Here is a 19,092-nt window from a genome sequence, read left to right on the forward strand (position 1 = left end):
TCAGGACAAGGAGTCAAAAGTCAAAGGAAATTTATTATCGAAGTATGTAGATGCCACCTTTTACTCCCTGAAATTCATTTTCTTGCAGGCGTTTACAGGAAAATAAAGAAACATTACAGAAATTATGAAAAACTTTATATTTAAACAAAGACGTTCAAAATATAAAGTGAAAAAGACGACAAATTGTGCAAAATAAAAATATATAAATAAACATAACTGAGAACATAAGTTGTCTGTTTATTGTATTTATTGAGATACAGTGTGGAACAGGATCTTCTCCGTGGACTGTCACCTTGTCAAGATGGAGAAGCTTGTGTGGTCCTGAGATCCCAAGAGCGATGCCATCTGGAGCTATGCTCCTGGTAGGGTCACCCATGGCGGTAAGGTCGAGGGTGAGGTCCCTGACAAAAAACAATCCAGCCAAGACCTCAACGGTGGAACAGGCGAATGAAGTTACTTCGAACTCAACGGCTGTGAAGGCGGATGAAGGCTGCAACAAATACATCAGCTCCAACTGTCATGGTTTCCATGCCACTGGAATCAGTTGGTTGATTTGTGAAGTATCGTGTGCTCCTTTGGAGTACATGTTAAACAAATACATGCACAGGCGTCTTCACTCTGTGATAGATCAACAGAACGAAGACCATCATCCTCAACCTCGAGGGATAGCTACGACGACAATGACGGAACAGGATCTGCCAGCCCTTCAAGCCACGCCTCCTAGCAATCCTAGATCACAAATCTGGATCAGAATCTCAGATGGTGTCAAGAGGGCGTACCGGAGCAAGATATACCAGCTCATTGAGTGGTGTCGCAGCAACACCCTCGCACTCAACATCAGTAAGACCAAAGAGCTGATTTTGACTTTGGGAAGGGTAAGATGAGGGAACACAAACCAGTCCTCATATAGGGATCAGAAGTGGAGAGAGTGTGCAATTTCAAGTTCCTGGTATCAAAATTTCCGAGGACATAACCTGAACCCAACATAGCGAGGCAGCTATGATAAAGGCAAGACTGTGGCTGTATTTCATTAAGATTTGAGGAAATTTGGTATGTCACCAAAAACACTTAAAAATGTCTACAGATGTACCATGGAAAGCATTCTGACTGGCTGTATCACCATCTAGTATGGTGGGAGGCTACTGCATAGGATTGAAGCAAGCAGCAGAGAGTTGTTAATCAGCTCCATCATGGGTACTAGCCTCCATAGTATCCAGGACATCTTAAAGGTGTGGTGCCTCAGAAAGGCAGTGTCCATCATAATGGACCCTCACCACCCAGGACATGTCCTCTTCTCATTGTTATCATCAAGCAGGAGGTACAGAAACCTGAAGGCACACACTCTCTGAACCATCATCGGACCCCCTACAGTTTGCTTATCAACCACATATTGGAGTCTAGGACGCCATTATCTTCCTGCTTCAACGGGCTTACACCCATCTGGATGAGCCAGATAGCACTGTAAGAATCATGTTTCTTGATTCCTCAGTGCTTTTTACACCATACAACCTGCTTTACTAGGGAGTAAGCTCACAGAGATGTAGGTGGATGCTCTGTTAGTATCCTGGATTATAGACTACCTGTTCAGATAGCCACGGTAGGTGAGATTTCAAGCTGTGTTTCAGTTACTGAGGTTAGCAGCAAAGGGGAACCTCAGAGTCCTGTCCCCCTTCTTGTTCACCATCTACACCTAGGACTTCAGATACAACTCTGTGTTCTGTCACCTGCAGAAGTTTTCAGATGATTCAGCAGCTGTGGGCTGTATCAACCGGGGTCAAGAGTCTGAGTACAGAAGAGTGGTGGACATCTTTGTTGAGTGATATGGGCTGAATCACCTGCAGCTCAACATGGAGTTTAATGCTGAGAAGTGTGAGGTTCTACATTTTGGCAGGAATAATCCAAATAGAACATACAGAGTAAATGGTGGGGCATTGAGGAATGCAGAGGGACAGAGAGATCTAGGAATAACTGTGCATAGTTCCCTGAAAGTGGAGTCTCATGTAGATAGGGTGGTGAAGAGGGCTTTTGGAACGCTGGCCTTTATAAATCAAAGCATTGAGTACAGAAGTTGGGATGTAATGCTAAAGTTGTACAAGGCATTGGTAAAGCCAAATTTGGAATATTGTGTGCAGTTCTGGTCACCGAATTATAGGAAAGATATCAATAAATTAGAGAGAGTGCAGAGACGATTTACTAGGATGTTACCTGGGTTTCAGCAATTAAGTTACAGAGAAAGGTTGAACAAGTTAGGTCTCTATTCATTGGAGCGTAGAAGGTTGAGGGGGGATTTGATCGAGGTATTTAAAATTTTGAGAGGGATAGATAGAGTTGACGTGAACAGGCTGTTTCCATTGAGAGTAGGGGAGATTCAAACTAGAGGACATGATTTGAGAGTTAGGGGGCAGAAGTTTAAGGGAAACACGAGGGGGTATTTCTTTACTCAGAGTGATAGCTGTGTGGAATGAGCTTCCTGTAGAAGTAGTAGAGGCCAGTTCAGTTGTGTCATTTAAGGTAAAATTGGATAGGTATATGGACAGGAAAGGAGTGGAGGGTTATGGGCTGAGTGCGGGTAGGTGGGACTAGGTGAGATTAAGGGTTCGGCACGGACTAGGAGGGCCAAGATGGCCTGTTTCCGTGCTGTGATTGTTATATGGTTATCACAAAGACAAAGGCATTCATGACAGACTTCAGGAAGATGAAAACACCCTGCTTTCCCATCTCCATCAAGGGAACGGATGTGGAAGTTGTACGGGACTACAAATACCTGGGAACTCACCTGGACAATAAACTGGACTGGACTAAAAATACAGGGGCTCTGTACAAGAAGGGACAGAGCCAAATGCTTCCTGAGAAGTCTCCAGTCATTTAACATCTACAGTACTATGCTGCAGATGTTCTACAACTCAGTGGTGGCCAGCTGTAGTCCGCTGGGGCAGCAGGGTGAAAGCAGCTGACACCAAGATCAATAAGCTTGTCAGGAAGGTTGATTCTATTCTGGGGATGGAACTGGATTCCCTGGTGGTTGTGTCTGAGAGGATGCCGCAGAAAGTACGGAGCATTATGGACAATCCCTCTCATCCCTCCATGACATCCTGGACAAACAGAGGAGTACCTTTAGTAACAGGCTGATTCCACCGAGGTGACCATTGAACACCACAGGAGATCCTTCCTCCCTGTGGCTATAAGACTCTGCAACTCCTCCTTAAAGTCTACAAGTATTTAGTTTAATTGCACATCTGTATTTTGCAAAAAACAGAATCAGGTTTATTATCACTAGCATGTGTCGTGAAATTTGCACAATTACTTTGTAATGTACATTTTGTATCTTAAAGTATATATTTCTGATTGAGCAACTTTGCAACAATAATTTCCTTCAGAATAAATAAAGTTTTATCTCATCTTATCTTAACAATTCAGAAACACTTTCTTCCCCTCTGCCATCCAATTTCTAAATGAACCCATGGACATTGCTTAAAGGTTAATAATTGTTCCTGGACCTATGTGCGGGAACTAAGGCTCCTGTATCTCCTATCCGATGCCATCAGTAGGATGCTGACGTTCTTGATGAGAGATGCTGCTTTCCTGTGACAGTGCTCCATGTAAGTGTGCTCTATGGAGGAGAGAGCTTTGCCGGTATCCACCACTTTCTGTGGCCTTTTCCATTGCTGGGCACTAGTGTTTCTATACCAGGCCAAGACGCAATCAGTCATGATACCCTCCACTGTGCATCTATAGAAGCATGTCAAAGCGTTAGGTGACATGTTAAACCTGCACAAACTTCTAAGAAAGTAGAAGTACTGCCATGTCTTCTTTTCAAAAAGAAGCAAAGCAACTTGGATGAGTAGCCAAACTGCCAAAAAATAGGCATGATAGCAGACTCAGTTTGATAAAGGTGAAACAAATCCGTTGTGCCTGTGTGGAGAATATTTTCTCAGCAGTGCTCCTGTGACCTGAAACATGACACTTCAACGGGTGGTGGAAGCAGATACAACAGATGAGGCAATAGCAGATACAATAGTTGATCAGGGTCAATCAGGGCAGATATGAAGCAGGATCAGGTTTAATATCACCAGCATGTAGTGTGAAATTTGTTTAACTTTGTGGCAGCAGTACAAAGCAATACATAATAATATAGAAAAGTAAATAAGTAAATCAATTACATATTATGTGTATATAGTGTATATTAAATAGTTAGATTAAAAATAGTGCAAAAACAGGAATAATTAAAAAATGAGGTAGTTTTCATGGGTGCAATGTCCATTTAGGAATCGGATGGCAGAGGGGAAGAAGCTGTTCCTGAATTACTGAGTGTGTCTTCAGACTTCATACCTCCTTTGGAAAGGTAACAATGAGAAGGAGGCATGTCCTGAGTGATGGGGTCCTCAATTATGAATGCCACCTTTCTGAGGAATCGCTCCTTGAAAATGTCTTGCATACTATGAACAAGTAGTACCCAAGATGGAACTGACTAATTTTACAATTTTCTGCTGCTTCTTCCGATCCTATATGATCCGTGTAGCTCCCCCTCTCCACACAGCTGATAAGTCCAAAGTAGCAGCACAGACCAATACAGTTGAGCATCAGCACGTTGCAGAAGTTGCCAGTATATGTTTAACTCAATGTACAACTGCCTTAGGGACACCAGCTCGGGATTTTTCCTCAGGGTTTACTCCCAAAGGCTTCTGCTTGAGTGTGTCTAGCTGCAAGGCACAGGAGGTTTGAGATAAGTTTTCCTACTCCTGGATGAATTGCCAGCCACAGCTGACTAACCCCATCTGCCAAAAGTTCTAAGGTACCAGCAACCCACCTTTGCCCTTTCTCCTGTCAGTAGAAACAGTTTTGCTGGGCTTAGTGGCTAAGCTGTATGTGAAGGCCAGCAACCGGACTTCTTGTCAGAGGCTATTTGAGACACACGTTACTGGGAGCATTTACAATACAAACTAATGATCAAAAGGAAATAAAATAATTACTGGAAAATGAGAAATTGCCAAGAAGAAAAGATGATAACAGAACGGTGGGAGTTGGACTGAGGGTAAGGTTCTTTCAAAACTAGCACAGTCACAATGGGCTGTCTGACTCAACCAAGACCCTGTGTCTCAAAATGCAGCAACAGTTACACTTTACACTACCAGCTCTGAGACTGGGATTCAATTCCCGCTGCAGTCTCTTAGGAATTTGTACATATTCCCCATGACCACATGGGATTCCGGTTTCCTCCCACATTCCAAACTTGTACCGTTTACGGTCCATGAGTTGTGGGCATGCTATGAAATATGGGGAGACTTGTGGGCTGCCCAATTCAGGCATCACTGAATTGATTTGATACAAACGATGCATCTCACTGTGTTCTCATGTACATTTGATAAATTAATTTTTAAGCTTCAATTAGAAATCAGCAAAAGAGATAGCCAGATGAAGACAAGGAGCAACACACAAAAACTGCTGGAGGAACGCAGCAGGTCAGGCAGCATCTATGGAGAGAAAATAAACAGTTGATATTTAGAGGCTGAGATCCTTCATCGGAACACATCAAGCCCTGATGAAGAAACTCGATACAAAATGTCAACTGTTTATTGTCCTGACCTGCTGAGATCCTCCAGCATTGTGTCTGTTAATCTGGATTTTCAGCATCTGCAGAATCTCTTCAGAATCAGAACCAGAATCACATTTAACATCACCAGCATATGTCGTGAAATTTGTTAACTGAGCAGCAGCAATACCTGATTAAATACAAAAAAAACTGAATTACATCAGCATATTAAATAGCATAAACATATTAAATAGGTAAGTTAAAATTAGTGCAAAAACTTAAGTAAATAAAAAAAGCAGTGAAATAGTATTCATGGGTTCAGTGTCCATTTAGAAGTCGGATGGCAGAGGAGAAAAAGCTGTTCCTGAATCGCTTAGTGCATGCCTTCAGGATTCTGTACCTCCTTGCTCACAAACAGAGCAATTACAAATCATTATTAAACTGTGGTAGACAGCAGATATCAAATATCAAACCAGATCCATGGGACACTCATCTTGTAGACCCCCACCACCTTGGAAAAACCGCCGGAAGCGAGGGAAAAGGGCTGGCGTCCTGGTGAGGCTGAGGATGGCGTGCAAATCAGCCGCCACTCCCGAGCATAATCCTGGCTAATGTTCAATCCCTGGATAACAACTTTGCGAACTCAGAGCCAGGATCTCCCATCAGCGGGAAACAAAGAAATGTAATGTTTTGTGCTTTGTGGAGACCTGGCCGATGGAGGAGATACCGGATCATGCTATCGAACCCTTTGGTTTCTCCCTGCTTCGGGCAGAGAAGTCAAGAAACCTCTCAGGGAAGAGTAAAGAAGGGTATGCTTCATGATCAACAATGCTTGGTGCAACCCCCAGAATGTGCATGCTCTTAAATCCTTTGGTTCTCCGGACCTGGAATACCTGGTGCTGCTGTGCAGACCCCACTGGTTGCCTAGAGAGTTCATGGCTGTTATCATCACAGCAGTGTATATTCCACCACAGGCTGATACTGACCTGGCTCTCAAGGAATTGTACGAGACCGTCAACACGCCGGAACCAGTGGCTGCCTTCTCTGTCGCCGGTGACTTTAATAGAGCGTCACTGTCTAAAGTCTCTCCAAAGTTTTATCAACACATCCAGGTGAGCACACAGGGAGATTACACACTTGACCATTTCTACAAACCCTTCCGCAATGCTTACAAAGCTCTCCTTCGCTTAGCGTTTGGAAAATCAGACCACTCTTCGATCCTGCGTTTGCAGACATACAGGCAGAAGCTGAAGCCAGAGGCAGCCATAGTTAAAACGGTCCACTGTTGGCCCGACTGATCGGTCTCCATGCTGCAGGACTGCTTCGATGACATCGACTGGAATGTCTTCCATGATGAAGATGTCTCCGTGTTCACGGGTGGGGTCACATGCTTCATCCAGAAGTTCATCAACAATGTTGTCCCCCAGAAGTCGGTCAGGGTCTTCCCAAATCAGAAACCCTGGATCAATGGTTCCCTGCGAGCAGTGCTTACCACGCGACATCGAGCTTACATTGCCAGCAATCAGCAGGAGCACAAGAAAACCAGCTACGATCTGCACAGAGCTGTCAAGGCTGTGAAACAACACAGGGGCAAAACTGAGTCAAGATTCGCAATGAATAGCACAGGTGACTTGTGGTGAGGGTTGCACATCATCACAGACTTCAAAGCCAAGCATAGTGGTGCCACCAACATCGCAACCTCTCTCCCAGATGAGCTCAATCACTTTTACGCTCAGTTCGATGTCGTTAACTCAGCTTCTGAGGAAAGCCACCGTTATAACCTGCAACCCGATCATCTCTGAGGCTGAGGTACGCAGATGTTTCCAACGAGTGGACGGTCGCAAGGCTGCAGGACCGGACGGCATCCCAGAGCGAGTACTCAGGATCTGCTCTGCATAACTGGCAGGTGTGTTTACTGACATTTTTAATCTCTCCCTCTCCCAGTGTAGAGTGCCCTCCTGCTTCAAATTATCCACCATTGTCTCCGTACCAAAAAAGACCAAGGTAATATGCCTGTCACAATCACCTCAATAATAAGCAAATGTTCTGAGAAGCTGGTCCTAAACATGCTTTAATACAATTTAAAATTGTACATAGAGCTCATATGTCTAAAGATAAACTTGCTCGATTCTACTCTCATATTAACCCTCAATGTGACAGATGTCATTCAGATGTGGCTTCATTGACCCATATGTTTTGGTCATGTCCCACCTTATATAATTATTGGAAGGACATATTTGCTACCATTTCCTCAATTTGGAATATCGATTTACAACCTCATTTTATTACTGCAATTTTTGGTATACCAAATGAGGATGGTAATCAGTTTTCCCCTTCAATTAGACAAATGATTGCTTTTGTAACATTAATGGCCAGAAGGTCTATATTGCAAAATTGGAAAGAAGTAAATCCTCCTACCACGTTTCAGTGGTTCTCTCAAACTATTTCTTATCTGAGCTTGGAAAAAATTAGAAGCACTATTTTTGACTCATCAGTTAAATTTGAAGAAACTTGGGGACCGTTCATTCGACATTTTCATATGAATTAATTTGACCTCTCCCAGACCTTCTCTCTGTCTATTCTTGTTCTGGTATGGAGTTCCGGAGTTTTTGGCACTATCATATACAAATAAACTGTTATTATTGCCCATGTTAGTTTAGTTTAGTATTTTTTTTCTTAATATATACTTTTTGCTTGTATTTTTATAATTTTTTCTTTTTCTTTTGACGATTATTCTTATTTTTTTCATATAATTATTATAGACTTGATTGATAATGTACTATGTTTTTCTGTTGATATTTTAATAGGATATTGTTATCCTACTATTAATTCAATTTCAAGTCTTATGCATTTAAAACCTATTCATTATTATGTTATGTTTTTTTTATATATGAAATTCAATAAAAAGATTGAAAACGAAAGAAAAGAAAGACAAGCTGGTCAAGGATTACATCTGCAGCATGCTACCACCCAAACTGGCCCCCCTACAATTCACCAACTGACACACCAATCAACAGTCAACACAATAGCCACTGCTCTACATACCGTCCTTACACATCTGGAGAAGATGCTTATGCGAGAATGCTGTTCTTGGACTACAGTTCAGCATTCAACACCACAATATCCTCCAGGCTCGACAAGAAGCTTAGGCTCAGCTTTGACCCTGCCTTCTGCAGCTGGATCCTGGACTTCTTGTCAGATCGTCGGCAGGTGGTAAGAGTGGGCTCCCTCACCTCCACCCCTCTGACCCTCAACACAGGAGCCCCTCAGGGCTGTGTACTAAATCCCCTCCTTTACTCCATGTATACTCATGACTGAGTCACCACCCACAGCTCTAATCTGCTAATTAAATTTGCTAATGACACTACATTGATTGGCCTAATCTCAAACAATAACCAGGTGGCCTACAAGGAAGAAGTCAACTCTCTGACACAGTGGCGTCAAGAAAACAACCTCTGCTTCAATGTTGCAAAATCAAACGAGCTGGTTGTGGTTTACAGGAGGAACGTAGACGGGATACCCCTATCGACATCAATGAGAGGGTAAACAGCTTTAAGTTCCTCGGCATCCACATCACCGAGGACCTCACGTGGTCTGTACACACCACATGTGGTGAAAAAGGCACAACAGCACCTCTTTCACCTCAGATGGTTGAGGAAGTTTGGTGTGGGCCCCAAATCCTAAAAACTTTCTAAAGGAGAACAAATTGAGAGCATCCTGACTGGCTGCATCACTGCCAGGTATGGAAACTGTACTTCCCTTAATCGCAGGATTCTGCAGAGCGGTGTGGACAGCCCAGTGCATCTGTAGTTGTGAACTTCCCATGATTCAGAACATTTACAAAGACAGGTGTGTAAAAAGGGCCCGTAGGATCACTGGGGACCCACATCAGCCCGAACATAGTCTATTCCAGCTGCCAGCATCCAGGAAGCAGTACAGCAGCATGAGAGCCAGGACCAACAGGCTCCGGGACAGCTTCTTCCACCAGGCCATCGGAATGATTAACTCACGCTGATTTGGGTGTATTCTATACTACATTGACTGTTCCATTTAATAAAAATTATTATAAATTATTATAATTGCACATTTAGATGGAGACATAACATAAAGATTTTTACTCCCCATGGATATGAAGGATGTAAGAAATAAAGTCCATTCAATTCAGACATTTGAATGGGAGATGTGATGGGAAATGTCAATTCAAGAATGTCACACAAGGGGGTGGATGATGTCCCCACATCTTGGAATTTCTTTACATCGTGAGATTTGAAAAGAACACCATGAATGCAAAAATATGACAAAAAATGAAACTGATTGTAGTCAGTAAGATATTGGAAATGTGTGTGCAGCCTCAAGAGAGTTCATTGATGCTGCCTCTATCAGGCACAGGAACATTCTAATGAGCCACTGTTCAGAGGGCCAAGAGTACATGATGGCCACTGAGGATAAAAGAGAGAGGCTACCTTCTCTAATGAGCGTTACTGAATAAAGTAATTTCTAATCAAGTTCCAGTGGTTTACTATCACTATAACTGATATTATCGTTGTTTTTTAGTCAAAGTAACAGATCCTGTGATCCAGTGGATTAGTGACAATCCTCAATCACCTATTGTCACATGCGTATATACACACACAAACTGCTGGGGGGCCTCCGCAAAGTCCACATCCGTCTTTGTATCATCTGCAAACTTGGCCACATAGACATCAATTCCGTCATCCAAATCATTGATATTTGGCGTAAAAAGAAGCAGTCCCCTGTGGAATAGCATTAGCCACCATCCGCTACTAGAAAAGGCTCCCTTTATTCCTACTCTTTGCCTCCCGCTAGTCAGTCAATCCTCTGTTCATGCCACACCACCACCACCCCCGGTATCCGTGGGGGGGGGGGCATCACAACCTCCACAATATTTTTGCAAGGGAAGCCGTGACCCCCTCCCCCATTGGTATCCCCTTAGGGAGCCGTTCCCCTTACCCTACACAGTGAGCGCAGCACCCAGTCTCTGGTGTCCGCGAGGAGGACCCTCCCCATGTTCTGTCCCCACGCCACCCCTTCTCCCCCGAAGTTCTCCCACCTCTGCTGAAAGGGCGGTCTGATGCTGTAACTGTTCTCCGCCATGGCCAGCTGCTCCGTCTCCTTGGTAACCCGCCGCATTTCCGGTCGGATCGAGTACGGCCCGACTGAAAACTGAGGCTCGGATTGTAGTTCCGCCCTGAGAGAGAGGACCGCTAAGTCTAAGGCTTTTTGTAAAGTTCGAAGGCGGTTGGCAGACCAACATAGGGTTTATTACCTCTACCAACTGAAGTGGAGTTTGGAGCAAAGAGACAGGAAGTATACCCACTAGATCCCCCCAAAGAACTTCAAATAATATCAAAATGTCAAATGTATTTCAGAATGTTAAATACATATCTAAATACATTACTATCAGAACAAATCAAGTATAATTATTATACAAATGAGACGTGTTCCTCTGAGGCCAAGGTGCAAAACATTCAAAATAGCAAGTAACATAATTCAAAATAGCGAGCCAAGAAGCATATTCACTTGGGGAGAAAAACATATATATGGTCCAAGACCCTGAGCGACAATGTCCAGCAAGTGATGGTTCAGCCTCCTGGCAGTGTACAGACGCATGCAATCCAACCTGTCATTCCACCAAAAAGAGAGAATCTGTAGATGCTGGAAATCCAAGCAATGCACACAAAATGCTGGAGGAACTCAGCAGGCCAGGCAGCATCTATGGTAAAAAGTACAGCTGACGTTTCAGGCCGAGACCCTCAGCAGGACTGGAGAAAACAAGATGAGGAATAGATTTAAAAGGTGGGGGAAGAAACACAGGGTGATAGATGAAACAGAGGGGGAGGAATGAAGTTTCTTTTCCTTACCCCAACTTTATTGCCACAGTGATGGAATTTAAATTATGGCTTTCACCGCCCCCCCCCCCATGCAAAAGCACCAGTTCATTAATATCCTTCATTTTGAGTGGTTGCTTGGCAGCTAAGCCCGCCACCTCATTCCCTTCAACCCCAATATGGGCAGTGACCCACAGGAAATGTACACACAGACTTAGACTCTGCAGCCTCAACAGGTGTTGTCCAATCTCAAGAAGAACTGAGAGGGTCAAGTTGTGAAGATTCAGTTAAAGTCCTCTCACTGTCAATGCTGTTCATCGATAGCATCAAATATCAAAAATCCCTGAGTGGGTGCAAAGAAGCAAAACTTCTTTAGCCCAACCTGAGCATTCCATCAGCAAAGGTGGTGGGAGCTTCTCTCAAAATGACCTTCAGATGTCACAGAAAGAGGCCCTATGGCCAACCATACCAAATACTATTTAGGTTAATCCAATGTTATAAGAATGACACTGTCAAGCCGGGGAGGGTGCAGACAAAGTTGCTGCCTGGACTAGTGGGCCTGAGTAATAACGAGAGGTTGGCCACACTGGACTGTTATTCCTTGCAGCGCATGAGAAGGACGGGTGACCTCACTGAACTTTAAAAAATCATGAGGACTTTGGATACAGAGGATGGTTATAGATCCGTCCCCAAGGTTAAGCTATCCAAAACGAGACATAACATAAGAGTGGAGAGATTTAAAAGAGACCTGAGCAGTCATGGAGTCATAGAGAAGTACAGCACAGGAAAAGACCCCTTGGCCCATCTAGTCCATGCCAAGACCATTTAATCTGCCTCACCCCATTGACCTACCCCAGGACCGTGGACCTCTATACCGCTCCCATCCATGTAGCTATCTAAATTTCTCTTAAATGTTGAAATCGACCCCACACCCACCACTTGGACTGGCAGTTAATTCCACACTCTCATGACCTCATGACCCCCTAAGTGAAGAAGTTCTCTCTCATGTTCCCCTTAAAATTTTCACCCTTAACCCATGACCTCTGGTTGTAGTCCTACCTAACCTCAGTAGAAAAAGTTTGCTTGCAATTACCCAATCTATACCACTCGTAATTTCGTACACTTCTGTCAAATCTCTTCTCAATCTCATCTAGGGAATAAAGTTCTAACCTATTCAATCTTTCCTCATAACTCAGGTCCTCCAGTCCTGACGACATCCTTGTAAATTTTCTCTGCACTCTTTCAACCTTCTGTACGTCTTTCCTGTAGGTCGGTGACCAAAGCTGCAGACAATACCCCAAATTAGGCCTCACCAACATCTTATAGAACTTCAACATAACATCCCATCTCCTGTACTCAATTCATTGATTTATGAAGGGCAATGTGGCAAAAGCTTTCTTTATGACCCTATCAAACTGTGACACCACTTTCAATGAATAGTGGAGCTGTATTCCTAGATACCTCTGTTCTATCACACTCCTCAGTGCCCTATCATTCACCATGTAAGACCTACCCTGGTTGGTCTGCCTAAATGCAACACCTCACACTTGTCTGCATTAAATTCCATCTGCCATTTTTCAGCCCATTTTACCATCTGGTCCAGATCCTGCTGAAAGTTTTGGTAGTCTTCCTCACTATCCACTACACCCACCATCTTGATGTCACTCACAAAGTTGGTGATCCAGGTAACCATATTATCATCCAGATCGTAAATATAGATGACACACAGCAACAGACCCAGCACAGATCCCTGCAGCGCTGTAGTCATGGGCCTCTAGTCAGAGAGGCAACCCTCTACTATCACTCTGTGGCTTCTCCTGTAAAGCCAGTATCTGATCCAATCCATTACCTCATCTTGAATGCCAAGCATCTGAACCTTCTAGACCAACCTCCCATGTGGGACTTTGTCAAATCAGACCACAGGATCATAAGGTATAGGAGAAGAATTAGGCTACTTGGCCCATCAAGTCTACTCTGCTATTTCATCATGACTGATCCAATTTTCCTCTCACCCCATTCTCCCCATATCCCTGTAACTCTTCACGCCCTGACCAAACAAGAATCTATCAACTCTGTCTGCAATATACAGAAAACCTTGGCTTCACAGCTGCCTGTGACAACAGATTCACCACTGTCTAGCTGAAGAAATCCCTCCTCATCACCATTCCAAAAGGACCCCCCTCTATTCTTAGACTCTCCCACCATCAGAAACATCCTCTCCATATCCACTCAATCAAGGCCTTTCAACGTTTGATAGGCTTCACTGAGGCCACCCCTTATTCTTCTGAATTCCAGTGAATACAGGCCCAGAGCCACCAGATGCTCTTCATATGACAAGCAAATGCTTGTAGGTCCATGTAGACAACATCTACTACCTTGCCTTCATCAACTTTCTTGGTAACTTACTCGAAAAACTCTGTAAGTTTGGTTAGACAAGACCTTCCGTGCACAAAGCCATGCTGACTATCCCTAATCAGAATCAGGCTCCTGTATCTCCTCACCAATCAGCAATCGCTGATGTAGAATTTTCCCAAATCAGAATCATAGTCATAGCTGGTTCAATGAAATCACATCAGCTAACTGAGTTGGTAACCTGGCCGAGCTGCAGATGAGATCAAAAACCTGTTAATCTGCAGCCATTGGGATGAGTGTTGGTCAAAGCCTCAAGTAGTGAACAAACTGCATCAACAGTTCCAGCATCGATCCATTGGCTGGAATAGACGGGTCGTGCCAGTGATGTCACTCAGTCATATTGTGTCATGTACAAATATTATTTGATTACATGGAACAACAAAGATTTTGCTTCCTGAATATTTTTGGATTTTGGACTACTGATCATGAAAATCACCATGAAATTTCCCCCTCACACACCATTTTTTGAAATCACCCATATTTGTTATTTCAATTCATAATTCAAGTCTGTTGCCCACAATGTAAGCTGGGAAGTTTTCTATCTTGTCCAGGCATGCTTAGAGGTTGTGGATGCTGCATGGCACAACAGGTTTTAGAAAGGCTATAAATTTCCATGAAGGATTTCAGTATTGGATTCAGATGTTTCCCAGAATAACTTATGCAAAGAACAATAAAGGCACTTTGTTGGTCCATAAATCAAATGGGTAATCAGTGACAGACAATTTGAAGAACTTCTAATGGGACTGGAGAAAATCACATGGAAGGCATTAAACAATGTTGAAAAATTTCTTTGCAACTACAGATCACCAAACTACATGCAGCTGGTTGACAACGTGCTTCACTAAAGGTTCTTTTTCTACATTCCCATTTAGAGTTCTTCCTTGCAAACCTTGACGCTGTCAGTGACGAGCATGGTGAAAGGTTTCACCAGGACATTGCGGTCACGGAGAAACAGTATCAGGACAACTGGAATCCATCAATGCTGGCTGATTATTGTTGGACACTTTAGTGGAAAGCCTCAGACCACTCAGTACAAATGAAAATCATGAACAAAACATTTTTAGCTTAGTTGAACTATTGCAAAATGTCAGCACCATTATGCAATTAATCATATTATATTCAAAAAGTTGATTTCTTGTTTCTCCAAATTCCTATGTGATACAAGTAGTCTGACATTAGATTTCTGTTCAGCTTCAAGTGGTCTATCATAAACAAAAAAAAATTCTGAGGAAGCAACATTTTTAAAAAAATTGTCCTGTGAAATAAAATAAACTCAGCGGCCACTTTATTAGGTATACCTGTACACCTGCTTGTATGTTTGTTTGTTTGTTTATTTAGATTTAGTATGAATCAAGTTCTTCTGGCCATTTGGGCTGTGCCACTGACCAACCCACCTATTTAACCCTTGCCTCATCACAGGACAATTCACTATGACCAATTTACCCACTAGCACGTACATCTTCGGACTGTGTGATGAAACCATGTATTCCAAGAGAAGGATATACAAGCTCCTTAGAGATGATGCCGAGATTCCAATTGGGAACTCCAGAACATCTTAAGTTGCTATAGTGTCATTCAAAATGCTGTGTTACCCTGGCAACCAAATGCAAATATCTGATCAGCCAATCATGTGGCAGCAGCTCAATGCATTAAAGCATGCAGACATGGTCAAGAAGTTCACTTGGTGTTCGAACAAAACATCAGAATTGGAAAAAAATGTGACTGAAGCGATGTTGACTGTGGAATAAGTGTTGGTGCCAGACGGGGTGCTTTGGCTGTCTCAGTAACTGCTGATCTCTTGGGATTTTCACGCACAACAGTCAATGAGCGATAGAGGCCAAAGGAGAATGGCCAGACTGGTTTGAGCTGACAGGAAGGCACAGTTAGTCAAATAACCACACGCACAACTCATCAGACCGGTGGTGAACTACATATAACTGTCCGGACATGCCCCCCCCCCCTCCCCACCCGGCTGACTGCTCCTGTGGCTCCTCCCACTGACTGTGGCTCCTCCCACAGACCCCGGTATAAAGGCAATTGGGGCCTGAGCCCTGCCCTCAGTCTCCAGGATGTAGTATGGTGGTCAATTGCTGCTTGTTCTTTCTTCCAGTCAATAAAAGCCTATATCTTGCCTCACATCTCAGAGAATTATTGATGGTACATCAAGACCTTGAAGTGGATGGGCTGCAGTAGCATGAGACCACAAACATACACACAGTGTCCACTTTATCAGGTACAGGAGAGAACCAATAAAGTGGCTACTGTGTGTATTTTAGGGATAATAATTCTGATTCTCAATCATTGCAGCAAGACTTCCTTATTACTGTGCAATAAAAGACAAAAAACTTCAATCATTTACTGCACCTGCCTGCTTTTTATTTGCTTCAGATTGTACTGCTATGAACAATTTGGACAACGTTTGTCAAGGTGGATTACTTATCATTTTAGACTTTGTTCTCACACAGAATAAAGATAAGCATGGTAGGTACGTGTGAAGAAAAGCCCTGAGTAGGGTCCTATTCTTTAGTTCTGGTCTTTACCATGATCCACTCATCAACACCAGAGCTTAATGGATTTTAAACCGGTTTAACAATGTGCCATATGACCTCACATTCTGCAAGAGTCATACAATTTAATCAGAATCAGGTTTACTATCATTGGCATATGTCATGAAATTTGTTAACTTTGTGGCAAGAGTACATTGCAATACACAATGATGGAGAAAAGAAACCAGGGATTACAGCAAGTATACATATTAAATAGTTAAATAAATAGTGCAAAAACAGAAATGAAAAAAATTAGTGAGGTGGTGCTCAATGTCCATTCAGAAATTGGATGGCAGAAGGGCAGAAGTTGTTCCTGAATGTGTGTGCCTTCTGGTTCCTGCAGCTCCTCCCTGATAGTAGCAATGAGAAGAGGGCATGTCCTGGATAGTAGGGGCTCCTTAATGGTGGATGTCACTTTTCTGAGGCATTGCCACTTGAAGATGGCCTGGATACAACAGAGGCTAGTACCCGTGATGGAGTTGACTAAATTTACAACTACCTGCAGCTTACCCACTAACTTACTGATTGTGTTTGATCAGCAGCTTTTTAATATTTTGAAATAAAACGTGATCTTGTTTTCTTCCAGCATCCTTTTGCATTTTAATCCCTGTTGGAACACTTGATAAAAATAAAGCTGATGACACTGTAAGGATGTTTCCCAAGCTTTATATTAGGGTCACTGTTGTTATGGATGAAAATGTTAATTAAGTAATTTATTTAGAGATACAGCATGAAGCAGGCGCTTCAAGCCCAGCATCACCCAGCAACCCACCCTGATTTAACTGTAGCCTAATCACAGAACAATTTACAATGGCTAATTAACAGTAAGCATAGTGGTTACCTCAACACCCAACAGCACAGACAACCCGGGTTCAATTCCGGCCGCTGCCTGAAAGAGTTTGTACATTCACCCCGTGACTGTGCGGGTTTCCTCCAGGTGCTCCGATTTCCTCCCACAGTCCAAAGATGAGCCAGCTGGTAGGTAATTGGTCATTGTAAATTGTCCCGTGATTAGGCTAGGATTCAATAACAGGATTGCTCGAAGGGCTGGAGGGGCCTATTCCGTGCTGTATCTCAATAAATAAGATAAATAAAAAAACAAACAAATAAATAAACCCACAAACTGGTATGTCTTTGGACTGTGGGAGGAAACCAAAATACCCAGAGGAAGCCCACATATTCATGGGGAGAATGTACCAACTCTTTACAGACTGCACCAGAATTGAACTCGCATCTCCGGAGTGCCCTGAGCTGTAACAGTGACTCGCTCACTGCTACGCCATGATGTCCATGATTTTTGACTTTTATCGTTGGGCATTTGTATGCATTATATTGGAAGTTTCAAAATGTAGCCACCAGTAATGAAGCTTGTAGAAGACAGAATGACGGCACAGGGTGTCCCTTCAGCCCACAATTTTGTGCTAACCTACACTCAGTGGCCACTTTATTAGGTACACTTGCACACTTGGTCGTTAATGCAAATATCTAATCAGCCAATCATATGGCTACCATTCAATGCATAAAAGCATGTAGAAATGATCAACAACTTCAGTTGTTGTTTGGACCAAACATCAGAATGGGGAAGAAATGTGATCTGAGTGACTTTAACTGGAATGATTGTTGGTGCCAGACGGGGTGGTTTGAGTATCTCAGAAACTCTGATCTCCTGGGATTTTCACGAAGAACAGTCTCTGGAGTTTAGAGAGGATGGTGCAAAAAACAAAAAAAAAAACATCCAGTAAATGGCAGTTCTGTAGGCGAAAATGCTTTGTTAATGAGAGAGATTAGAGGAGAATGGACAGACTGGTTCAAGGTGACAGGAACGCAACAGCAACTCAACTAACCACACAGAACAACAGGGGTGTACAGAAGAGCATCTGTGAACACAGAATACATTCATCCTGGACATGAATGGGTTACAGCGGTAGAAGACTGTACACTACTCTCAGTGGCCACTTTATTTCCTGTACCTAATAAAGTGGCCACTGAGTGTATGTTAGAGCATTCAACAGGAATATGCAGGACAAAGGTAAATGATAATAAATGAACATTTGAACTTACTTTGAACCTTGAAATGGTCATTGTGAAGGCAGAAGGAATTAAATTACTGATTTAATTAATTTGGCTCAACATCGTGTCACACCCTTTTATGTTCTATGAGTTAGAAGGTCATCATAGATTCATACAAGATAGAAAACGCCCATTGACACAAGAGATTCTGTAGATGCTGGAAATATTGAGCAACGCACTCACAGCTATCTGGAGAAACTCCATGCTTGGGCAGAGTCACCATCACTCCATTTGCCAGAAAGTTCAAGATCTCCAGGTGGTCATCTACTTCAATTTGACTTCCAATTCCCATTCTGGCATGTCTGTCCTTGGCCTCCTCAACTGCCACAATGAAGCCAAACTCCTCTTGGAGAAACAATGCCTCACTTTCTGTTTGGGTAGCCTCCAACCTGACAGCATGAACTTTAATTTCTGTCCCCTCCCCCTTCTCCCTTCCATTCCTCAATCTGATTTCCCCCTTCGTTCTCCACACCTTCTCACCACTTCACTTAATTCCTCTCCTTCTTCTCTTTCTCCTATTCTCCACTGCAATTGATCAAATTCTTTCTTTGTCGGCCCTTTTCCTTTTCCACCTATCCCCTCCCAATTTCATACTTCACCCTCCTCCCTCATCCACCAAGCTTCCCCCTCAGCTAATTTTGCCTGTCACCTGCCACCTTCTACTTCTTCTCTGCCCACCTTCTTA

The 19,092-nt window shown here is 43.1% G+C and overlaps 1 protein-coding gene across 1 annotated transcript in view; it reads right to left on the reverse strand.

The window, feature by feature from the left end:
* The window catches only part of LOC132406341 (dynein light chain Tctex-type protein 2B-like), a 70,540-nt gene extending 59,814 nt beyond the window's left edge, over positions 1-10,726 (reverse strand). The window contains exon 1 of the mRNA XM_059991883.1: positions 10,602-10,726. Coding sequence (XP_059847866.1) covers positions 10,602-10,681 — 80 coding nt within the window. The 5' untranslated portion in view covers positions 10,682-10,726. The remainder of the gene's footprint in view (positions 1-10,601) is intronic.
* Positions 10,727-19,092: the final 8,366 nt, after the last annotated feature.

This window comes from Hypanus sabinus, chromosome 2 (genome assembly GCF_030144855.1).
Source record: "Hypanus sabinus isolate sHypSab1 chromosome 2, sHypSab1.hap1, whole genome shotgun sequence".
NCBI lineage: Eukaryota > Metazoa > Chordata > Chondrichthyes > Myliobatiformes > Dasyatidae > Hypanus > Hypanus sabinus.